Genomic DNA, 25,642 nt, shown 5'->3' with positions numbered 1-25,642 from the left:
AGGCCGGCTCATACAAGTGTCCGGCTCGGTCTCTCCCTTTCCTAACTTACAATACAAGTTATACAGTTATGGCGGTTTACCACTATGGGCCCTAATCCGTCTCTGGGCTCTGGGCCTCTAAGCCTTATCCCTAAAGCGCCATCTTCTTTGTCTTCATGGGCTTCAGTATAGTTGAGCGTGAACGGGCCCCTCCTGGGCGGTTTACACTCAGTAGTTATATCCTCAACACCCCTCCTTACCCATTCATGCCTTGGACCTATATATAGCCTCCTTCCTCCTACATTTAGGGATAGCTAAGATTAGAACTAGACATTAGAGCTTAGCTCATGTATCTCCCCTTTGTGGGATTCCTCTTGAGAGAGAAGACTCCACTTGAGTGCAAGGCCTTCTATGGAGAAGATCCCTAGTGGATGCAAGACCTCCACATGTGGAGAGGATTCCCAAATGAATCATCAAGACCCATCTCTCCTACAGATTTGAATGAACTACACTTGTATCTTTATTTCGCTTGTTGTTCTTGGATCTTGATGCACCTCTTGTATTTGCTTGTGATTTGAGGAGTATTTGTAGTGAATCTTGTCCATTAGAGTGTTCTTCTTGTGTTTTCCCCTTGTGTTCTTCCTTAAATCCACCTCCAATTCGTAAACATCGGGCCACCTAGGGTTTTGCCCTACATCAGCTATGGTTTGTGAATGACTTCTGGTGGTGTTCAGCGATCTTTTCCGGACTCCTCCTCCTTCTCCTTCACGAATTAGGCCTGGCCCTTTTTATAAAGTGTATCTGGTAGACGTTAAGGAGCTCATGTATGACCACTGGTATGAGCGGGCACGGTCGTGCCATGCGCCATCTTCTGCTCTATTGGTCTTGTGACGCCTCCATTTGGCTTGGCTTGACCCCCACACTTGTTTTCTTTCTATATGAAGATTTTCATGTTTGGCTCCATTTTCTACATTTTTTAGAAAAGGAGGAAGACGCCTGGCCTCTGCATATGTCGATGCATGCAGCCACTTTATTAATTATTCACAAAAGCCTTACAATGTAATACATCAGTACGTCTGAAGTCACCATCTTGGCAATATCAGTCGCTACTCCTATCCGGTTGATGAAGGAGTGCCGATAGTCCGAGCCGAATACCAAACAGACCTTGCATCACAACCTAACATCTAAAACCTGAGGCCCCAACCAAGCCACTATGGGGTCTGGGGCGCACCGGTCCGACACACTCTCAAAGGCCGCCGCCGCCGTCTTCCACTGATCCATCTTTAGAGTTGTACTGACATATCGACCTTGCCAGGTCTATCTGTCATCGATGCCACCACGACGCCAGGCAATGCCACCATCCCGCGCTTGTCCATCATCACGCGCCCACCGCCGAGACCCGACGTTGTCAACGTGCCAGATGCCACGCCGCTCCTCCTTCGGAAACATCACCTGCTGCCACTGGGCCCATCCCCTTCGCCTACCGTTCCTCTAACCGAGCAGGCGGCGCCTCCAAGAAGGGCACGACACGTAGTGCCGCCGCCCAATCTGAGGAGATTTTGGTCTTACCCGGGCATGGGGTCAGGGTGGAGGGCAGGGACCTCGACGGCGCTTGCAAGGAGGAGAACGGCGACCTTGGTTGTCGCCACCGCCGGGATGAGCGAGTCATCCAGAGTTTCCTCCGATCCGATGTCAACTCAACCAGCCCCCGCGAACGCACCGAGGCCGATGACCGGGATCGCAAGCCACCAAGTGCTACGAGGAGAAGGACCACCGGCAATTCGCCGACCATGCGGTCAAGACGTCGTCCATCCACCACCCACGAGCGCCGCCAGCCGAGGGCGCCGTCGCCATGCCTACCGAGGTCGCCACCCCAGTTCCAGATTCCTCTGCGATGACCGGACCGACGAGACCCGTCGCCCTAGCCTGCCGCCGCCGGAAGCCGCCACGTTGCCGGAAGACCCACACCCCATGGATCTAGGCGCCCGTGCACCACCTCAAGCCCGCCATCGCCGGGAATCGTCGCGCCGTCAGTAGGGTTGTACCCCGCGGGTCTGGATGCCCGTGCCATCCGCGGATCTGGGGGAGGGAGGAGAGGCCCACCACCGCCGCCATTGCACACATGGGCTTTAAATTTGCTCGGCGCCGACCACCGGCACCGGCTGAGACCTCCCGTGTCGCCCGTGATGGGGGCGACGCGAGAGGCGGTCCTGCTCCTATTACTTCTCGAAAACAAAAAGACTTGTCTTTTTTTCTACATAAACATATTAAACAAAGGATTTCACAATTTCTTATATTCATTAGTCATTAATGATAATATCAAAGTAATCCTCATAAATATTTCAGAATTATCCGGTTTAACCAATGGTGGGATGAGTTCAAAAACAAAAATGCTACACTTACGGCATTCTAGTACGGACTGGCTTCACGGACTGCTCTCTCGCCAATCAACCCCCCCTTGATTTTCGCTGGTGGGACCTCTCCTCCTTAATCTTCTCCAACCACAACTCTTCCGTGCGTCCGTAACCGAAATATCACTCATCAACCTCTCTAAGCTTAAACTTTTGATCCTCCTTGAGCAAGAAACAAAAGTCAACCGTAAGAAACTCCGTCGTTTAAGCCAAAATAATAAGAAGATTTTGATTCACTAACGATATAGCCATCCGCAAGAACTTTGTATAGCGGTAGCGTTTCATGTCACACGCGTTCTACTCCTACATGGCAGAAGTTTTTACTGTTTCTCCAAGAAAGTATATAATATATTGCGGTGGCAGGGTTATTGGTCAAGTTTAGTTAATCAACGCAATTTTTTTGGCAGGGTTAAACCTCGCCGTGGTGGGTTGTCGGCGTCGGCATCCCCGGTCCCCGGCTGGCCAGCTCCAAACTGCTATCGCCGCCTCCCATCTGCTCGTGCCGCGTCACCCCGATCTAGTACGAGCAGGTCGCTGCCTCAGACTTGCTGGCTGCCTGGCTCATTGTTCCGGGCCAGCTGTTCTGCTCTGCTCGTTCGTTCTGCGTCCGGTTCATGGGAGAAGGACCAACCGCCATGTGATTGTGGGTGTTTAAGCGGCTGAACCCCCTCCTTGGTCGGTGTCGCCGCTCGCCGGCCGGCTTGCCCACCGACTGGTGGTTGCCGCTTTAACACTGTATGTATAAGCCCCTTCTAGCATTCCACTGAATACAAATGTTTGGGAGAACAAATGAGCGGATGCATACGAGCTGTTCGACGAAATGCTCACTTGCGCTTCCTAATCTCACTAGCTAGCTGCTCCTCTGTTTCTTGGTTTAAACGAAATTCGCTGTGCTAATCAAAATCTTGCAGCTTCGTATCGTAGGAAGCCAAGCCAAGTTGGCACTTGCTATATGATATGATCGCACATCGCAATTTCCAATCCTTGACCGGTCTCGCCGGCTTGCTTGCCCACCGCCCCGGTGGTTGCTGACTGTAAACCCCTTCTAGCATACTCCTATAACTTCCATCGTTCTGTTTTCTTATGACTAACTCTGATTGGCTCCCTGATTGCTTCGGTGACTCGTGAGACACAAGGAGAGCAGGAACGGAAATGGTTGGATGCCAGCATTCCGTTGAATATTTGCTTGGGACAACAACTCAGTGGATGCATGCGAGCTGTTCGACGAAATGCTCAGGTGCGTTTCATAATCTCACCCGCGGCTACGTGTTTGCTGCGTTAAAAAGTCATTATCCTAATCAAAATCTTGGAACCTTGCAGGTGACAAGCCAAGTTGGCACTTGCTATATAATGATTCTACACCTAAACTGAGGCCTTGCCAGTGCAAGTAGATGAGGACAACCATACTATATTATGGCTGAATAAAATAAACGGACCGAACGACTTCAAGTGCAGCAATGATTGTCCTTTCCTGGCTAATTTCGTATTAAACGAAACCGGTGCAAATATTATAAGAAATTGATTAGGTGACCGGTTCTGCATTTGACGTTCTGATGAGCAACCAACCAGCAAGAGCTATTTGATCTCACCTAAGCAACAGACCCCCTCTACCATTTCCCAGCTGGAGCAGGGCCACCGCCGCCGCTTGTCTACACCGAGGCCGGATCTTCTTTCTTACCCTGAATTTCATATGCTACATCGTCCTGGGCTCCTGACTTGCAAGAATCCTTTGGTTGTTCATCCCAGCAAGAGACCACCACTGCGCTGCCGCCTTTTCCTCTGCTCCTTCTCACATCTTGTTGTTACAATCGAAAGGTATGATCTTCTTTCATTAAAAATGCAGTACTATATCTGGGTTCCACGCTTTCTATGGCTTTGCTTATGAATTGTTTGCTGAAATGTCCAAGTAAACATGTGTAAATTTTTTGCAACATATTTGCTCCTGGTTGAAGTCTCTGGCGTATGGATCAGAGAAAGAGCTTCAAACTTGCAGATATGGAATCTCAATAAAATCAAGAAAAGGATAGATACTGAAAAGGTCTTCACCTTGCAAGTGGGACGGTGGGATGGAAAATGAAACAAAGATATGTTTGATTGTGGCTATGACAGGGACGGATCGGTCCTAAGACAAGCTTGACAAGAGACTGACCGGCTGGTCTTCCCACCTTCCATATAAATGAAGCAGCCATGAGGTGGGAGCAGGCAGCCAAGAAGCTAGCGTGTGCAGCCAAGCAAGATCTCAGCTAGGCAGGAGATTCTCCTTCTGGAGCAGGGTCAAAGCTGCTCCTCTATACTGTGGTATGACTGCTTCTTTTATCCCCCGTGCTTGAATTGTACATATGGCCTCTTTTATGGTCCTGGCTTGGGGCAACCATTCACCATTTATTTATTCAGATGTCTCCACAAGACCACAACTGATCGTGGCTTCAACCACAAAATCCTAGGAAGGGCCGCCATCATATGCTGTGCTCCTTTGTTCATCTGTCAATAGAGGAGAAAGGTACAATCTTAAGTTTACCTTCATTTTCTGTCACTGCAAACTTCTGTGTTGCTTCTTTCAAGATCCTGATTTCTCAAAATTTGATATGTTATTCGTTATTGATTTAGAAAATCTGCCACACAAGTTTCACTTTGTCGATTATAAAGGATATTTTTTGAAATGTGACGAGCCTTATTTATTCTACAAAAAGAACTAGAGTATTGCCCATTGTTTTTCTCGTATGAATTTATGTCTTCACTGGGGGGGGGGGGTTCTTGAGCATGTTGTGCTGACATAAATTATCACTGACTTATGCAGAGAAGAGCATTGTTTGGACAATAATCCTGTGATGAACGGAGGAGGGTAGAACTTACACAGCACAAGGCCCGCAAAACATCAAAGCAGGCACACTTGCATCAAAGTCAGAAACCACTGGTTTGGGCACCATGGGCACAGTTTTGGATGCTCTCACTTCGAAATTTTTGACAAGGCTGGGTCGGCTTATTGAAGATGAGGTTGTGATGACACTAAGCGTGAAAAAGGACATCAAAAGGCTGAAGAAAAATCTGGAACACTTCAGCGCAGTTCGCGAGGATGCGGAAGCTCTGGCCATGGAAGATAGACGCATAGAGGCGTGGTGGAAGAACATGAGTGATGTTATGTTTGATGTTGATGTCATCATAGACCTTGTTATGGTTCATTCACAAAAAAATTTGCTGCCAGCAAGATCGCTCTGTTTCAATCAGCCTATGGTCTCTTGTTTTGAAAATATTTTATTTGATAACAAGGTGGCTAGAAGAATTAAGGACATAAATGAAAAGCTTGATGAGATTAAAATGAACACAGAGATGTTCAGCTTGGATAGATCCCTTCATCAACAGTTCCAGGTAACAAGTGTGGACAGAAATCAGACATCTCCTATAGATGAACTAGAGGTTGTTGAAGAGAGATCAAGCAATCGGTTGATGACATGGTACAAATAATTGTCAGTGGCTGCCATGAGAATAATACAAGTGTTCTGGGGATTCAAGGAATGGGAGGCATCGGTAAGACAACGTTAGCTCAGAAGATATATAATCATCAGATGATAAGAGAGAAATTCCAAGTTCATATATGGCTGTGCATTTCGCAGAGCTACACAGAGACCGGGTTGATAAAGCAGGCAATACGAATGGCTGGAGAAAAGTGTGATCAGCTAGAGACCAAGACCGAGCTTCTACCACTTTTAGTGGACACTATCAAAGGAAAGAGTGTTTTTCTTGTGCTGGATGATGTGTGGAAGTCTGATGTCTGGATTGATCTTCTTCTATCACCTTTCATGAGAGCTTCGAACTTCCAGATCCTTGTGACCACAAGAGACCTGTATGTTTTGTCAGAAATGCATGCAACATATATCCACCGAGTAAACAAAATGAATTACAGTGATGGCTTAGAACTGCTTATGAAGAAGTCCTTTCAATCATCCGAGCAAATATGTGAATTCAAGAATGTTGGCTATGACATTGTAAAGAAATGTGATGGTCTTCCTCTTGCCATCAAGGTTGTTGCTGGTGTCCTATCCACCAGAAGAACAGTTGCCGAATGGAAGAGCATCCGAGATAGTAAATGGTCCATTCATGGACTCCCCAAAGAACTTGGAGGTCCCCTGTATTTAAGTTACAGCAACTTACCCCCTCAACTCAAGCAGTGCTTTCTCTGGTGTGCTTTGTTGCCTCCTAATTTTGCAATAGGTCGTGATGATGTTGCTTACTGGTGGGTTGCCGAAGGTTTTGTGAGGAAAGAGCATGACCACTCAATACATGAAATTGCGGAAGAGTATTACCTTGAGCTAATCAGGAGGAATCTTCTGCAACCGATACCTTTTTTTGTAGATAAAGGTGAGTCAACGATGCATGATTTATTGAGGTCACTTGGGCAATATCTGACAAAGGATCACTCCCTATTCATGAATGCGGAAAGTAAAAATTCCATGCCGAATCTGCGCCGCTTAGGTATCAGCCATGCTATAGAAGAAATCCCCCCTCTAGGAGAACACAAGTGCTTGAGGAGCCTCCTACTTTTTAATAACAAGAATTTCAAGTCAATTCGCAAAGATATTTTCAGAAAGCTTGAGCATATCCGTGTCTTGGATGACCCAAGCTGATGCACAAAGGACTTACATCCGCGACGCTGCTGATCCCTTGGATGACCTGGAAGCATCGCAACGATTGTGTCTTCAATGCAGCCACCCCTTCGACTAGCGTCTTGGTTGCAAAGATCAAAGAAGAAGCTGCGCTCTGGGCGACCGCGGGTGCTCGAGGCCTGCGTGTCATCCTCCCACAGACCTGGGATGTCCACTGAAGTTATTTTGTGTTTCTCGCCTGTAATGGTGCCTCCTAGGAGGATGTAACAAACTATCTCTCTCTTTTCAATATAATGAAACGCAAAAGCCTTTTTGCGTTTTCTCAAAAAAAAAAAAAATCCGTGTCTTGGTTCTCAGTGGGACAGGCATCAAGGACATACCAGACTCAGTGGGAAACTTGGTGTTGTTGTGGTTGCTAGATCTGAGCTATACCGAGGTTAACAAACTTCCGGAGTCCACGGGAAGGCTCATCAGCCTCGAATACCTCTCTTTGCTTGGTTGCAATCAATTAGATAGCCTGCCAGCTGGTCTCATGAGACTGTCCAATATAAGTTTTTTGCAGCTAGAGCAGACTGCAGTTAATCATGTTCCAAAAGGAATTGCAAAGTTTCAACAGCTCTATACCCTAAAAGGAGTTTTCGAGAGTGGGACTGGATTCAGATTAGACGAATTGCGATGCCTCCCCAATATCCACCGTCTGTGGGTCCAGAAGCTAGAGAAAGCGGCACCAGTGGGTGAACTTGTTCTGAAGAACAGTCATAATCTAAGGGAACTGAGACTGGGTTGCACAATGGCCAGTACTAAAGAGAGAACTCGTTACCAGACTGGTGTGGTTGAGAGAATCCAGCAAGTCTATGACATGCTTATTCCATCACCAAGCCTAGTATATATTTATCTTGATGGGTTCCCGGGCGTAAGGCTCCCAGAATGGCTATGCTCAGAACCAGAGCTTAATATGCCAAGTTTGTGTCATATGCACCTCAATGACTGCATATCATGTTCAGAGCTTCCACCAGCAGGTCAGATGCCAGAATTGCTAGTTCTTCAGATTAAAGGAGCAGATACAGTTGTAACTATTGGCACAGAACTCCTGGGGAAAGGTGTGAGAAGTGCAGCGGCTTTCTTCCCAAAACTTGAACTGCTTCACATCATTGGCATGTGTAATTTGGAAAAATGGTCACTGTACATAAGAAATATGTGCGATGACATGGAGGACAACTCTCAGCAGTTCTCTCTGATGCCTTGCCTTAAGCGTGTGCTGCTTCTTGATTGCCCCAAACTGAGAGCTCTGCCTCAAGACATGTACATGATTGTCAATTTGAAGAGAATCCACATTGAAGGTGCTCACAAGCTTCATGAAGTTGTCAATCTTCCCGCTGTTGTGTGGCTCAAGGTGAAGAACAACGCGTGCTTAAGGAGGATTTCTAATCTTTGTAAGCTGCAGGACCTGTTTGCACAGGACTGCCCAACGCTGGATCAGGCAGAGAACCTGTACGCACTGAATAGGGTGTACATGATTGACTGCCAACACGCCCAAGAGTTCAGGAATTGTCTCGCAGTAGAAGAACAAGGCATCCTAGTCCATGTTGCAGCAGATGGGCGTAATATCTTCCCAGATGAAACTCTCTATAACTAGACAGGTCAGTGAAATAACTAAGAAAAACTTGCTCTGTTTCTACTGCTTTATTATTCTGAAATTCATTTCATTATTACCAACCAAAGTGACCTTCAACATGTTGCTCTTCTCACATGCTTACGGTACAAGAGCAGGGCATAATGAAGACATGATGGTTAGCTGAAAATACTCGAAGATTTTGTTGAAGCGCAATGGAGCTCTTTGATCGGAGCAGGGCAATGGGAGGTATCTGTTTGTCAAATGCTGGAGTGTAATGTTGTTGCTTTTTCTACCTTTTTCCTTTTGGTGTGGTTGAGAGCAAAAACGGCATGACAAACTTGAAGCAGATTATAGCCAACTGTCATTGCTGCACTGTTATTACCATAGCAAGTTGTGCTCTGAAGGACAATTTCATTGTTTTTTTTAATTCTTTTGGTTCATTGGTTTCTGGATTGATCGAGTAATAATAATGGTGTAAATATGGTTGGTTCTCGCATGTTTTTTGTACTGTTACTTTGAGGAACGTGAGTATAAAATGTCATGGAAAGTTGGATAGATGTCTGCTTAACCTGTTTGCTTAAGCATGGAGCTGCACCTTTTTAATTCTTGTTTTTGGGCAGGCACTCGTCTGAATTTTGTTCGGGACTTGTGGTTATTATCTTTGGAGTGAAAATTTATCATGATCCAAAATACTACTGGTATTATTTTGATTTTGTAGCTACTTAGACCTCTTCGATTCAAAAAGAAGTTGTATGAATTTTAGTGGATTTGAATTCTAAAGAAAAACAAATTTTACATTGTTTGTCTGTTTTTTTGGATTGAACCTTCTAGAATTTTTTTTCTCAAGATTCGCTTGCACTACATTTTAAAAGTTCTTCCAAGAGGTTCATGTGATAGAAGTTTTATTTTGAAATATAGTCTAAATAACCCCTTGGTAAAAATTCCTACATGATTCAATCGTATAAATCAAATGACTAACATAAGGAAAAAAATACTATAATCCTTCAATATTTCTATAAATAACACTTTTGTATCAGAGAAAACCTCTTTTCTAGGGATGTTTGTCTCAGTTTCGCGCATATCATGATGATCTTCGTGTTTACACACGAAATATTGGAAATTTGGCTCATACGGAATAGAAAATGAGCTAGATATTGATTATAAAGAAGATGTGCATTCTAATGTTTCATAGAAACAAGTAAACTACTACTACAAAACAGGCTAGCAGTGTCTTTCGTATCGCACTTCCGGCGAGGCTCCTCCAGCGACGTTGTTCTGCGTAATGCATTTCTATTTATTTAATGGACATGAATCAAATCTAGACTTACATTAAAAAAGGCCTAAATTTTGGTGAAATGTGTTGTTAAAGTTCTTGAGTATGTATTTATTAGGTCATATATGCAAGTTTCATAGGTTTTAGACAACATTATTATTTTCTGAAAATTCAAAAATAATTTTACATAATTAAGTATGTGTATTTGAAGTTTCACATATACATATTTGAAAGTACCAGAGTTTTGTTTCATAAGACCTAAATATATGCTAACTAGCTTATTAGGATCTTTTTTCCAGTATTAGAAAATTTTAAACGTATTTATAGTTCAAATTTGAATTTTATTTATTTAAATATAAATTTATTAACTAAAATGTCTAAAGCATAGCAAATAATGAAATCTATAAAGTTCAGACCATTTTCATACAATACCATGATCATAAAAACATAATACACTAAAATATAAAAAGACAGAAAACCAAAATACCAACATAATTGTGGAGTGTCGGGCACCACTAAAGCCCGCCACTATTGTTGTAACCCACGGCTAACCTGTGACCATATAATAGTAAGTCGCGGCTAGTTGTATTGGCCCGCAATGTGGCGGGTTCCTGAGCATGCCTGGTCTCACCTATCAGCAATTTCTTAATAAGTAACACTAAATTCAAACACGATGTGCTAAGTAACTACATCGTATTAGGTGGTTTTGACTTCTCTCGAAGTTCGCCTATCATGAATTCTCTAAATTGGACGCTTATTTTTTTTTATGAATATGACTCTGAATTTATATTAGAAACTTTCAATGATAGAAGACACTTTAAAAACTAGATGATGCTCCGCACGTTGTGGTGGGAAAATTTTGCAATATTTCAATGAGGTTTTGTTTATATGAAACATCAATATTTGAAATAATAGTTTCTGAAAGTATATAAGATTAAATGTAAATAGCATAATAGAATGAAATTTTACATGCATGCATGTTCGCATGTTGAAGTGGATTTCAAAGAGGTTTTGGTTATATGAAACATCAATATTTGAAATAATAGTTTTTGAAAGTATATAAGAATTAAATGTAAATAGCATAATAGAATGGAATTTTACATGCACACGTGTTTGCATGTTGAAGTGGATTTTTAATATGCATAGTTGCATGTTGAGGTGGGTCTTTTTCTATTCATGTTAAATGATGAGATGGCATGCTTGCATATTGATAGAAATATGTTAGTGGAGACTAGTTATGTAGATATAAAAGATAAGCCCTTCCATTGATTCCTAGCTCCATCTCTCCGCGTATTACAACCAAAAATATGACCTCCGCTCCAAGCTTACAACGCTATGGTTGATACATATTGCAATTGCAATGTAACCACGATTATCTTTCCTTACGGCTTGCCGCTCATCTGTACTATGTAATCACTATCTTTTAGAAAATACTTTTTAGGTGAAAAACCTCCTGCAATTGCTATTTTTCTTTTAAAATGTGTAAAACCAATAGGTAGTAACGTAAACTAATGTTGTATCATGTACATGATACCCGTCTATATCGTCATCGTACCTTCTGATCCATAGTAGGATACACTGGTATCATATTATCATTTCATTTATTTATTAGCTGAATCTTAATATAAAGTTGTAGCTACTATTTACTTTTATTTGTTTTCTCGTTTAACGTGGTATGATATTGTATTCTAATGTGGTATTAGAATATATTCTAAGGGCCTGTCTAGGGCATATGTGCCCTGGTTATTGCACATCTGAGTGACTCAATCAAATTAGAAAAGAAAAGATAATAGATAATAGATAATATCTGCATGAATCTCCGTGTAAAATCAATAATATATAATTTAGATGTGCAATACTTTGGACACATCTAGATGTGCTTTAACAAAAATAATATTTTAAATAAAGACATCCAAATGGCATCTTAGATCTGATTAATATTAAGGAAAATAAAACATAATACAACAGATAGACAAGCGGACATAAAACGACCAGTAAAAAAGTAAAATTACATCAAAAATCATAGTACTCCATCGAACATAGATTGAAAATTACATCAAACTAACAGTAAAGAAAATGGACACATGCAAACACCCTTGTCATACTATTCTTTGAAGACCATAATAGTCACTCGCCCTTTGAGACGAGGTCTATAAAGCGATGACGCATCACCTATAATCCATCACCACCAGATCAGAGGTTGGAAAAATTGAATCATGCTACAAAACGACCTGAAAGAATATGTCGAAGCCGCTACACCAATTATCAACCAATAGCTCTCCTTAAAAGACACATTAACTTTCAAGATCTGAAGAGAAACAACAGATGTGAGACAAAAACTCTCATAGGCCCTTCGTCAGCGTCGGGCCACACATTGTCGACGCGGACGAGCAAGTCAACGGCGCGGATTGAGTTCACTTGCTTAATTGCATTTCCATGTCATCTTTCTCTTACACTACGACAACAATTGACAGCAAAAAAGCAAGTGAACTCAATCCGGGCCGTTGACTTGCTCGTCCGCTTCCACCTTCGCCGTTCGTCAACTGAACTTTAAGTGGCACCTCTCGCTTCAGTGTCGAGTTCTTCAGTCATGAGCCTGCAGCTGATCGTCCTTCTCTTCAGGCAGGGTCCTGACACAGCGACGGCTCCACACCCTCCTCCCCGTGCTCGCCGCCTAAGCTATTGTCGGATCCCACACCCTCCTCCGCCTCCGTGCACCAGCAGGAGAAGGGGAGGGCTGGGAGATGGCGCACGACGGGTCTGCCGGCGGTGCCCTGCCCCTCGACGGCGTAGCCTACGTGTACCGCACCGACCGAGACCTTGAGCGTCGCGGGCACCGCGAAAAAGAGCGAGCTCCGCGTCGTTCGTCTGCCGCCGGTGGCTGCTGCTTCAACCAACCACGTAAGCACCTTCTCCTGCAACAACAGGCTGCAGTAAGCCTCAACTGTCTGTTTCCATCGTCTAACATTGACTGGCCGAGGAGCAATTATATAGAGTAACTAAAATGATTGGATACTCCTTGGCTGAAATATTCTTGGAGATTTGGCACTATTGCAACAATAAGTGTGTGGATGCATATGAACTGTTTGATGAAATGCCCGGGGAATCATGCGTGTATTGCTATGAGATGTTTTCTCCGAGTTGACTCGTACGGTTCCTGTAGCCGGTTGTCGTAGCCTCGTAGGCAGAAAGAGCTTCCAACTTACAGGTCTGAAAGCAGGATGGAGTCAAGAAAAAGGGGCTCCTTACATTGGTCATATTTTATACTGGCAAATCTGCAGATTGTCCTTTTTCTTTGCTATATAAAAGTAGCGATAATTTACAGCGAGGAAGGTGGGAGGAAAATGTCGCAAAAGTGGTGTTTGATTACAAGAAAGGCGCGTTTGATTAGGTGGCCATGAGTCAGTCTTGATGACAACCAAATTGACTGGTCTTGAGTCAGTCTTGATGACAACCAAATTGACTGGTCTTATTTTCCCACCTTCCAAGTAAATGAAGCAACCTTGAGGTGTGAGCAAGCTTCCAACGAGGCAAGCTAGACACAAGATTCCCCTTCCACTTCGCAGCGAGAACAGACCCCCCAGTGAGGTATGAGGTATGCCATCTTCTTCTCTCCCTCTGTGCCGGAGTTGCACATCTGGCTTCTTACATGGTCCAGGCTTGAGATAACCATTGATTGTTCATTGATCCAGATGCCCCCTTGCTAGCCTCATCGTGCTTCGGCCACTGTCGTAGACCGTTCCGCCACCTCCTACCCAGCTCCTTCGTTCATCTGTCAGGCAGAGTATAAAGGTACAACCTTTACTTTTGCTTTGTTCCCTGTCGTTCCAAGCTCTAGTTTGGATGCTCCAGGTGTTGGGCTGTCAGATCACGACCTGACCTCTGCAAATTTATTCTCTTATTTGTTATCGATTTAGAAACACCTAAAGATGTACTCCCGCCGTCCCATGATGTAAGACGTTTTTTTGACACTATACTAAAGTCAAAAAACGTCTTACATTATGGGACAGAGGGAGTAGATTACAGAGCCTCTGTTTGGAATGCTGATGGTATTTTGTTCTGGAAAAACTATAGAAATTCCCAGTGTTTTTGCTTCTAAGAGTTAATATCTTTAGGAGCTTCTTGAGCTGGTTTTCATGAAATGAACTGTTACTGACTTGTGCAGAGAAATGCATCGTGCTGACGATTAACTTGTGAGGAACAACTGAGAGCAGGCTCACACACCATAACAAGGCCCGCAAACATTAAGCAGGCATACTTGCATCTTAGTCAGATTTCATATGTTTGGGTAATATGGGCACAATTTTGGATGCCCTCACGTTCAAACTCTTGACAAAGCTGGGTCAGGTTATCGAGAATGAGGTTGTGATGACATTAAGTGTGAAGAAGGATATCAGGAGGCTAAAGAATAATCTGGAACATTTTAGCGCCATTCGGGAGGATGCTGAAGCTCTGGCCATGGAAGATAAACGGATAGAGGCATGGTGGAAGAACATGAGCAATGTAATGTTTGATGTTGATGTCATCATCGATCTTGTTATGGTTCATTCAGAAAAGCTTTTGCTGACACCTAGATCAGTATGTTGCAATCAGTCCATGGTCTCTTGTTTTGGAAAGCTTCCATTTGATCACAGGGTGGCTAGAAGAATTAAGGACATAAATGAAAAGCTTGATGAGATTAAAATGAACACAGAGATGTTCAACTTGGACAGAACCACACGTCAACAGTTCCAAGTAACAATTGTGGATAGAAAGCAGACATCTCCTGTAGATGAACTAGAGGTTGTTGGAACAGAAATCAAACAGGCAGTTGAGGACATGGTACAAATGATTGTCAGTGGCTGTCGTGAGAATAGGTCAAGTGTTTTTGGGATTCAAGGGATGGGAGGCATTGGTAAGACAACATTAGCTCAGAAGATTTACAATGAGCCATTGGTAAGGGAGAAATTCCAAGTCCGTATATGGTTGTGCATTTCGCAGAGCTACACAGAGACCGGGTTGATAAAGCAGGCAATACGAATGGCAGGAGAAAAGTGTGATCAATTAGAGACCAAGACCGAGCTTCTACCACTTCTAGTGGACTCTATCAATGGAAAGAGTGTTCTTCTTGTGCTGGATGATGTGTGGAAATCTGATGTCTGGATTGATCTTCTTCTATCGCCTTTCAGGAGAGCCTTGAATTTCCATGTCATTGTCACCACAAGAAACCTGGATGTATTGGCAGAAATGCATGCAACATATACTCACCAAGTAAACACAATGAATTATCATGATGGTTTAGAGCTGCTTCTGAAGAAGTCCCTCCAGCCGCACGAGCAAATAAGTGAATTCGAGAATGTTGGGTATGAAATTGTAAAGAAATGTGACGGTCTTCCTCTAGCCATCAAGGTTGTTGCAGGTGTGCTATCTACCAAAAGAACAACTGCGGAATGGAAGAGTATCCGAGATAGCAAATGGTCCATTCATGGACTCCCCAAAGAACTTGGAGGCCCCCTGTATTTAAGTTACAGCAACTTACCCCCTCAACTTAAGGAGTGCTTTCTCTGGTGTGCGTTGCTGCCTCCTAATTTTGAAATCCATCGTGATTCTGTAGCTTACTGGTGGGTTGCTGAAGGTTTAGTGAGGAAAGAGCATGGATTCTCAATACATGAAATTGCTGAAGAGTATTACCTTGAGCTAGTTCGGAGGAATCTTCTTCAACCTGTACCAGAGTATGTAGACAAGGCTGTGTCTACGATGCATGATCTATTGAGGTCACTTGGACAATATTTGACAAAGGATCACTCCCTGTGCATGAATGTGGACAGAATCGATGCTATGTCGAATCTCCGCCGCTTAGGTATCAGTCATGCTGTAGAAGAAATACCCAATCTGGAAGAGCACAAGTGCTTGAGGAGCCTCCTACTTTTTAATAACAAGAATTTCAAATCAATGCACATGGATATTTTCAGAAAGCTTGAGCATATCCGTGTCTTGGTTCTCCGTGGAACAAGCACCAAGGACATACCAGACTCGGTTGGAAATTTGGTGCTATTGAGGTTGCTAGATCTGAGCTATACAGAGATTAACAAACTTCCTGAATCCATAGGAAGTCTCATCAGCCTTGAATACCTTTCTTTGCTTGGTTGCCATCAATTGGATAGCCTGCCAGCTGGTCTGATGAGATTGTCCAAGATAAGTTTTTTGCACCTAGAGCAGACTTCAATTGATCATGTTCCTAAAGGGATCGCAAAGTTTCAGCAGCTGTACAACCTAAGAGGAGTCTTTGAGAGCGGGACTGGATTCAGATTGGATGAATTGCGATGCCTCCCCAATATCCAACGTCTCTGGGTTAGTAAGCTAGAGGAAGCGATGCCAGGGGGCGAACTTGTACTGAAGAACAGTCGTAATCTTAAAGAACTGGGACTACGCTGCACAATGAACAGAGATACTCATGATAGAACTTGCTATGCGCACGACAAGGTTCAGAAAATTCAGCAAGTCTACGATATGCTCATCCCGTCGCCAAGCCTAGAATACATTTTTCTTGTTGGGTTCCCAGGCACTATGTTCCCAGAATGGCTACGATCGAAACCGGAGCTTAACATGCCTAGTTTGCGTCAGATGCACCTCGATGAGTGCATATCATGTTCAGAGCTTCCACCTGCAGGTCAGATGCCACAACTGCAATTTCTTAAGATTAAAGGTGCAGATGCCATAGAGTCCATTGGCGAAGAACTCCTGGGAAAAGGAGTCAGAATTCCAGCAGCCTTTTTCCCAAAGCTTGAAGTGCTTCAGGTCATTGGCATGTTCAGTTTGAGAAGTTGGTCCCTCAAAACTGGGAATCCCAGCGATAGCGCTCATCATATCTCTCTGATGCCTTGCCTTAAGCGTCTGTTGCTTCTTGATTGCCCAAAACTGAGAGCTCTCCCTCAAGACATGTCCAAGATTGTTAACTTGAAGAGAATCCACATTGAAGGTGCTCACAAGCTGAAAGAAGTCGTCGACCTTCCCGCAGCCGTGTGGCTCAAAGTGAGGAACAACACATGTTTGAAGACAATCTCCAATCTCTGTAAGCTCCAGGACTTGCTTGCGCAGGACTGCCCAGCACTGGATCAGGCAAAGAACCTATGCTCATTGAGGCGCTTGTACATGGTCGACTGCCCGCACGAGCAAGAGTTCAGGAAGTGCCTCTCGGAAGAACAAGGCGTCCTAGTCCATGTTGCTACGGTTGGCGCAGATGGCCGGAATATCTTCCCGGATGAATCTCTCTACAATTAGGCAGGTGAGGGAGCAAAATAGCTTAGAAAAAGTTAATCTATTTCTGTTGCATCTGCTCTTTAAATGCTGAAAATGCTTCTGATTTAAAGCTTGCTACTGTTAATATTTCGGTTTGTGCTTCTCAGGAAGACGGTCAGTCACCGCTGCTAGGCTGGCTGTCATCGATGCGTCTGTGCGGGAGCTCCACCTACTTGACGTCTCTACCACCGTCGGCGATGCTTCTCCCTCCGGCTTGGTGCTGCTTTGCTGCAGGCACCTGTGGAAACATAGGAATGCTGCTGTGTTCTGTGGCCTCTCTCCTTCCCTACCCCACGTCCTCAAGTGTTGCCAGGATGACACGCCGTTGTGGCGTGGGAGGTGCAAGGTGGATCAGCGCTGCCACATTGGCGTTTGGCTTCGCGCCCTCGAGGCACGAAGGCGGCTGCGCACCCTGCGGCTTGAGCGTCGCCGCTGTCCTTGGTCTTTCTCTCTGTTTGCATGTATGTTGGTGTTCCATCTACTGTTGCCCACTTGCCCCCTTAATCCTCACAATGCTGTAAACAATTCTGGGTTTCAGCCCTTTTATGAAAATTCACTTGTTTTTGTTGGAAAAGTACTGAAAATTCTTTTCATTCTTACCAACCGACGTGAAACCATTTACTCCTCATACAGCACAAGAGTGCCACATAAAGATTAGATGAAGGTAAGTCGGTAACCCTGAAGATATTTTTCTCAGTGATGCAGATGCTTAAAAGATTAGATGAGAATCACCGACATGATATTTGCAGGACCAGCTGCTCATCCTTCACCTATCTTGAAGCGCAACGGAGCCCTTTGATCGGAGTCGGACAATGGGAGGTTTGTTTCTGTTGTTGAATGCTGGACTGAAGAGTTGTTGCTTTCTATCTGTTGCTTTTCGTGAAGGGTTCAGAGTTCAGACAAGCACCCTGTTGGGCCACCTACAGAGAAAAAACAAGGTTGCATTCTAATTTCATTATATTTTCGATTGAGTGAATAATGATAGTGGTGTGCCTATTGTTGATTCTCCAATATATTCTTGTATTCCCACTTTGAGTTTTTTTTAACACAGTACAGACGCAAGCGCTCATAAACACGCGCATACACTCACCCCTATGAGCACCTGCATCTCCAAAAGACTGAGTCGGCATATCATCTTGAAACTTACGAAGTCATCGTAGGCACCACGTCGTCGAGAGGAACGTCTCCTCCCACTGAATGCGCATCGCTAGAAATCCTGAAATAAATCCAGGAAGCACTAGGACTTGAATCATGATGGGCTGGGGATACCACAGTCCCTCTAACCATCCAACCACAGGTTGGTTCGCCTCCCACTTTGAGTTTGAGGTACGTGAGCTGTATATAAAGTGCCATGACAAGTTGACTACTCCCTCCGTTCCTAAATAATTGTCTTTCTAGATATTTCAACAAATGACAACATACGGAGCAAAATGAGTGAATCTACACTCTAAAATATGTCTATATATATCCGTATGTGGTCCATTTGAAAACTCTAGAAAGACAAATATTTAGGAACGGAGGGAGTAGATTTTTTTGAGGGGTACAAGTTGACTAGTTTTTTTTTAGGGGTACAAGTTGAATGGGCTCTTTCTTTTTTTAGTCCAGTTTCTTTTTTTTGAAGTCCAGTTGAATGGGCGCTAACCAACCGGCCCATGAGACGGCAAGGGTTCCATTTTTTGGAGTGACAAGGCTTCAAGGCCCACTACCCTCCGGATAGAAAAAGGCCCACTACGCTCACAAAGAAAAAGTCTCGCTCACCGCCGCCGCCGCTCGTTTCCCCATCCCCTCGCCGCCGCCGCCGCCCCCGCCGCCGCCATGCTCCGGCTCCGGTGCCGCGTCCTCACTCAGCTCCTCTCTTCTCCACCCCGCTCTCTCGCCTCCCAGCTCCGCCGCCTCATCTCCGCCGCAGCGCCCGCCATCTCCCCGAACCCTACCAGCTTCGCCGTAGAGGACTACCTCGTCGACACCTGCGGCCTCGCCCGGCCCCAGGCACTCGAGGCCTCCGCCAAGCTCTCCCACCTCAAGTCCCCCGCCAATCCCGACGCTGTCCTCGCCTTTCTCGCCGGCCCCGGCCTCTCCGGCGCCGACGTCGCGTCCGTCCTCGCCAAGGACCCGCCGTTCCTCTGCGCCAGCGTGGAGAGGACCCTGGCCCCCGTCGTCGCGGGGCTCACCGGCTTCGGCCTGTCACGCTCCGAGATCGCGCGCCTCGTCTCGCTCTCCCGCCACAGATTCCGCCGTATGTCCATCGTCTCCAAAGTGCAGTACTACCTGCGCTTATTCGGCTCCTTCGAGAACCTCCTCCGTGCTGTCAGCCGTGGCTTATGCCTTCTCTCGGCCAACCTCGAGACGGTGGTCAAGCCCAATGTCGCTTTCCTGCAGGAGTGCGGGCTAGGCGACTCCGACATTGCCAAGTTGTGCATCGCTCAACCATGTCTGCTCGCCTCCAACTTGGAGCGCGTCCGGGAAGTGGTGGCACTTGCCGAAGGTATAGGTGTGCCTCGTGGCTGTAGGATGTTCAGACACGCATTGCACGCTGTTGGACGCCTCAGCGAGGGGAAGATCGCCGCCAAAGTGGATCACTTGAAGGCGACGTTTAGGTGGTCAGATGCTGAGGTCCGCATTGTTGTGTCCAAGTTTCCATTTGTGCTGCTAAGTTCTAACCAGATGCTGCAGAGCAAGTCAGAGTTCCTAATCTATGAGGCGGGGTTGGAACCGGCATACATCGCTCATCGGCCGGCATTGCTCTTGTACAGCCTGGAGGGCCGGATCAAACCCCGGTACTATGTTGTAAAGTTTCTTAAGGAAAATGGATTGCTTGATCATGACCGAGACTACTATAATGCAGTCATGCTGGCAGAGAAGGTATTCATGGAGAAGTTCATATGCCCTCATAAGGAAGCTGCGCCGCACCTCACAAAAGACTACGATGCCGCTTGCAAAGGGGAAATGCCGACTAATTTCAGATTCACATGAGCCATGAACGGGTTATGAAAATTCGTAACTGTGTGCTGGTGGTCAGTTGATGTATGTCTGCTAGATATCCTGGGCTAGTCGTTGCTAACGTGTGATGAAACTGATATTTGTTTCTTGAATCCTGATATGTAGTGCCATCATTCAGTTGAGAAGAAACCATGGCTTCGTTATGAACTTTTTTGTCCGCGTTAATGATTTTAAACAGATGTATTGGAACTAAGAAAGTGTGAGATGAAGCCATTCTGCAATGCAAATTAAAATTTCAGTTCTGGTGCATTGAGAGTTTGAGACAATGGGCCTGTTTGCATCACAGCCAGCAACAGCCTTACCAAAAATATTTGGGTATTGACTGGCTTGTTGGCCTTTGGTTGGTAGCAGAGTTTTTGGTTATGCGCCAAAGTTTTGGTTGCTCGTTCAGTTCTAGCGTCAGGTTGTTGGCGAATCCACACGGCAAAATAGTGCACTAATTTTTTGGCGAGCCCTGATTTGGCAAGGCTGGTACTGGCGGCATCCACACAGCCCCGATGAGCCAAGGCAAGGTCTCCTTCATTGTGGGTAATGAACTCCTAATGTTCTATTCATGTTTTTGCAATTCATAGTGGATAATTGGAGGATCTTATTTAGGTAAATAGTCTTTTCTGAGCAACTTTTTGAACAGAGGTAGTAAAATTTATGTAGGACGTTGGCTCAAAATGCCGCTCCCCATTTAGTGAGAATCTAATGTCTTTATGAAGTGTATGCTTTAGCATTTTATACTATTTACTGAGACAATGGTCCAGACCGGACCGATGGCAACATTTTATACTCCCTCTATTCCTAAATGTAGTGCGCATAGGAAAGTCCAAAAGTCAAACTCTCCCTACTTTGACTACATTTATAGATGACAAATATCTACATCTACAATATTAAGTAAATATCATTAGATGCATCATTAAGCATATATTTATATTATATTTGTTCGGTATTATTTTGGTTGATGCTTTTCTCACTAAACTTGGTCAAACTAAACAATGTTTGACTCCTAGGAAATTCTATGCGCACTACATTTAGGAATAGAGGGAGTACTATTTACTGACACATGGATGTATGTCAATGCAAGAATAGAAATGTGTATGTTGTGTTGTTTGTTTAGTTCATTAAAACATCTATTTACCTACTGTTTGGTTAGTGCTTGCAGGATCTGACAATAGCCTATTCTGCCTCTTACAGCTCTCATCCCTTCCTCTTGACATCAAGGAGATTTGCATCCATTTAGGATTTCCTAGAGAGTTTATAAAGGCCTGTGCATGTTAATCTTGGAAACATACCACTCATGAAGGAACTATCCTTTTTTAGATCTTCATTGCATACACTCTAATTTTTTGTTCATGGTTTTCCTTTGTCCACCCTTGCTAAAATATTCAACTTTATAGTTATGTTATCTGGGCTACACATCCACATGTTCGCTTTCTGTGATGGCTTATATACTCTAGAGATTATCTTGAATTCTGGGACTCGAAAACGTTCTCTGACTTGGCTTTGTCTATATTCTGCATTGTTACTCCACATAGAATACACAGTAGTTAGGTAATTTTGCTTGAAAACTTCTGACTGATGGACATGCTGCTCCAATGGCAACACCAGCCAACCATGTACAACTTTTGTAGTCCAAGCAAACTAATGGTTGTGTATAGATGATGTTTTACATAGCAATTAGATGCTAATTAAAGTAACTTTTCTTGTGCACCATGATTAGATGATTGCTTCTTGGCCCTTAAAAATACCATTGGACAAATTATTGTTTCGTATGAAGTACTCTTATTTTCCTTGATAATTTCCTAGGTGTGAAAATATCTCTATCAGCCTGTTCTTGTTAAAGAAGACGCACTGGTACATATGATTCAGAGCGTAAACACATGCCACATTCTTTTTCCAGGTATTCAAGATCATGTGAGCTGCTGGATCTGTTTGTATGTCGCCTGGACCCTACATAGTGCTCTGCAAGGCCTGGAGCAAAAGTTGGGAGTCTTGTACAGATCGATTCAGAGCTGGTGGTGTTATATCTTAAAAGAATACCGAGCGCTTGTTTAACTGGATGGACGCAGCCTTGGCTAGAGCATCTGCAATCATATTTTGTTCTCTTGGAACATAGGCCTGGAGCTTATGAAAAGTTTGTTGATCAGCAGCATGGTAACTGGTTGCAGAGTCCGGTGAGGAGCTGGAGTGTGTGTTTTCGGCTAGTTAGGGGGTGTTTGGTTCAGGGACTTTTTAGTCCCAGAGATTAGAAAAAGTCCCTAGGAACCAAACGGGTGGGACTTTTTCTACAGGGACTAGAAAAAGACTCTACTAGAGAGTCTTTTTTGATTAGTCCCTGGGACTAGAAAAAGTCCTAGGACTTTTGAACCAAACACCCCCTTGATAAGTCTGATGCATGCATTCCTAAGTGTCGACAACTTCTGCATGTACAGGGGAGGGAGGAATTGCCTGAACATCATCTACACAAAGAGTATATTTTTACACATGGAGCTATGTATTTGGTACTAGCAGTAGTAGTGTTGAGTCTCATTGAGCATGGAGCTGCATCTTTTTATGCTTTTTGGTTCCCACCTGTCTCACAACTCATCTTGAGGCGCGATAATTGAGGTTGGTAGTGATGAAAATGAATTCGACCTCCGACAGATTTCCAAATTATGGCTGAAAACAAAGATTGCCTCGGAAACACGATGTAGCCGTGACGGAAATACTCCATGAATTGAAGGTGCAAATGTGGTAAAAGCCATGGGGGCACGAGAGGCTAGCCAGGGGCCCACAGCCTGTAGGCGCCCCCAGACCTCCTTGGACTTTCTTTAGGTATTTTCTTGAAAATACAAAGACACCTATAAATAAAAACTGACACTAGGCACTAGATTAATATCTTAATCCAATAAAATTTAAAAAATGCAAAGAGTGTTTATAATTGATAGCACTATAACAGAAATCATACTAAAATGTTGATACGTTTGAGATGTATCGGCCTCCCAAGCTTAATGCATGCTCATCCTCAAGCATGTAGATAATAAAAAAGATAAATTTTCAAGGATGAATGCTACTAATCATAATATTGATTTAACTGATGTATCACCTATGGTAAATATAAAGGAATAAAGAAACATTTGGCAAAGGTCTAAATAATTCGATCTCGAGTCTTGGCAGAAATGCATACACTACTTTCTCTGCCTTACAATATAAGTTTTTGCAAGTTATTTTAGCTTGCAAAAACTTCTTGTATTAGGACATCTCCAATGACAACCTGTGAATTTCCTCCCGCATCCGTCCGTGGATAGAGGGCATGGACACGGATGCGGGCGGCCGCCATCTAACGCTAGCCGCATACATTTTGACAACGACTCAGACTAACCGGACGTAATTTGATCAAACACGACCGGATTTCATATAAACACGACCAGATTTCATTTAAACTTGATGGATTTCATCTATACATGACGAATTTCATTACATTTACATCAACTAAGCGGAGTTCGTCTGGCTAGGTCTAAATGGTCGCCGATGCCTGTTCCCCCTGTCTGACCATGAACCAAGAGAACTGAAGCTTCGCCTTTTCCAGCTTCGCCTCGGCGCTCTCCAGCTCTGCCTCCGCAACCTCCATCTTCGGAGGCTTGGGAAGTGAAGTTTTCTGTCTCCACATCACCGCCAAGCAACTAATTGGCCGAAGATGCTCAGCCTACCAAGCTTGGCGTCGATGGGAGGGGAGGAGCCGTGGCCGTCCTGGGACATGAGCGACGGCAACCTACTGTGCACTACTCTTCTTTGCTGCCGGCAGCACCCGCAGACGTGTCGGCATCTTCGTGGTCGTGGCGCTGGGGCGCGGCCTCGGTGATGTCCTCCTTGTCGGTCTCACCGAACAACGCCTCGCCCGCCTCGTCGTCGCACTCCTTGCAGGCGGCTGCCACCCACTGCCGGTACCGCCAGCGAGCGAGGCGGATATCGCGGGAGGAGCGACAGGACTCGAGCAACGTCTCCTACTGCGCAAGGTCCGCGTCCGGCATGACCACCCTACGACGGCGACCTGCTCCTCCGCCTTGCAGATGCTCCTGGAGGACGCTGTGGTTGTGGTTGGCGTCGACCTGCGCCTCCTAGAACTGCTCCTCCCGCTCCTCCCGTACCATGTCCATATAATGGGCACAGGCCTCTCCGATGGACACATGGTGCAATGCGCCGATGAGGGTGGAGTGGAGGAGGAGGGTGTCGTGGAGGAAGAGGAGAGTGGTGTTGGCTCGTCGTTGGAGGCGTCCTCCAGCTGCCTACCAGCCTGCTAGTCGGCAGCGATGGCGTCCATCTCCTTCTTCTGCTCCAACGTTAGCTCGTCCCAGAGAGCTTTGCCGGCGGAGGGATCCATGGCGGGAAGTGGTGCGGAGGGGGATGATTTTGGTTATGGCCGGGGCATCGGTCTATATAGCACTAGTGGGCGGCAGATGGACGAACGGGTGGCGCCGGAGGAGACGCCTCGGCCACCGCGTGCCATCAACGCGGGCGACAGACGGATGGACAGTGGGCCGTCGTGTCGTTTGAATGCGCGGCGGTCATCTGCACCGGGAAGCGGCGCTCTCTCAACCGACGCGCCGCTTCAATGCTCGCGCCAGTGAGCGGTCGCGTCCGTTCTTGCCGGGCATGAATGCGGGCGCTGACGCTCTGAAGCGGCGCTGACAAATGCGCAGGAGGGAGGAAGAGTTTTTGGTGGGTCAGGGCGATCAGAAGCGGGTTTGGGATCGGTTCAAACCCGCAAATCTCTCCACTTTTGTCTTCGATTTGCAGGAGAAATCCTGCCCGGACCACCTACGAACCGATATAAAACCATGTTGAATAATTTTCGTGGTCCGTACAGTACGGTCCAGAAGGTTGCATAAAGTTTGAGGGTGTGCGTTAGAAATGCCACCAATGTAGTGTATGAGATGCGATGTATCGAGAAATAAGGATCCAGACCCTTCCCGAGCTCTCTCAAAGCTCAGCTGATTCTGGCCGTCCGATTCGTTCTCCTGATGCGATTCTGGGCGTTGGATCGAGATCTGAAGGAACCTGGGCCGCTGGATCTGGAGATGACACTATTGCAATGAATAGTTACTCCCGTTTCGTGCCACCGCGCGTAAATAGCCTGCCCTACCGGGGGCATTTCCGTCATTTCACGCTTAAGCGTATAAATTGTGTCCGCTCCAGGAGATGACCTAGCCACCTCTCCCCCGCACTCTGCGCTCCCATCCCTCGCGCCGCTCCCTCTCCTCTCCCTCCCGCCCCGCCTCTCTCTCTCTCTCTCCCCCTCCGAACCCTCCCTAACCGCCTCCCTGCCCCGCCGCCAGTCGCCGCCACCGCCGCCGCTCGCCCGGGCACCCATCCACGACCTCGCGCCGTCCCTCTCCTATTCCTCCCGCCTCCTTCCAAACCCTAGACCGCCTCCCTGCCTCGTTTTCTTCTCCACCCCTCTCGCGGACGAGGAGCTGGCGCTCGGGGAGGACGAGGAGATGGCCGCCTCCGGGGAGCA

At 45.5% G+C, this 25,642-nt stretch overlaps 2 protein-coding genes and 1 pseudogene across 2 annotated transcripts; all 3 read left to right on the top strand.

Moving 5' to 3' along the window:
* Positions 1-2,809: 2,809 nt before the first annotated feature.
* On the top strand, positions 2,810-9,152 carry LOC119274763 (annotated as a pseudogene).
* A 4,223-nt stretch (positions 9,153-13,375) lies between these two features.
* On the top strand, positions 13,376-17,651 carry LOC119280810 (putative disease resistance protein RGA4). The gene is made up of 4 exons (XM_037561528.1): positions 13,376-13,474; positions 13,572-13,671; positions 14,045-17,143; positions 17,265-17,651. Exon 3 carries the CDS (start codon positions 14,173-14,175, stop codon positions 17,137-17,139), a length of 2,967 nt encoding a protein of 988 aa, XP_037417425.1. The 5' UTR covers positions 13,376-13,474; positions 13,572-13,671; positions 14,045-14,172; the 3' UTR covers positions 17,140-17,143; positions 17,265-17,651.
* A 1,253-nt stretch (positions 17,652-18,904) lies between these two features.
* Positions 18,905-22,669, top strand: LOC119274762. Its single transcript, XM_037555489.1, has 2 exons — positions 18,905-20,685; positions 22,046-22,669. The coding sequence occupies exon 1, from the start codon at positions 18,973-18,975 to the stop codon at positions 20,128-20,130; it is 1,158 nt and encodes a 385-aa protein (XP_037411386.1). The 5' UTR covers positions 18,905-18,972; the 3' UTR covers positions 20,131-20,685; positions 22,046-22,669.
* Positions 22,670-25,642: the final 2,973 nt, after the last annotated feature.

This window comes from Triticum dicoccoides, chromosome 3B (assembly GCF_002162155.2).
Source record: "Triticum dicoccoides isolate Atlit2015 ecotype Zavitan chromosome 3B, WEW_v2.0, whole genome shotgun sequence".
In the NCBI taxonomy this organism is placed as follows: Eukaryota; Viridiplantae; Streptophyta; class Magnoliopsida; order Poales; family Poaceae; genus Triticum; species Triticum dicoccoides.
This window is presented reverse-complemented; position numbering and strand designations above follow the sequence as displayed.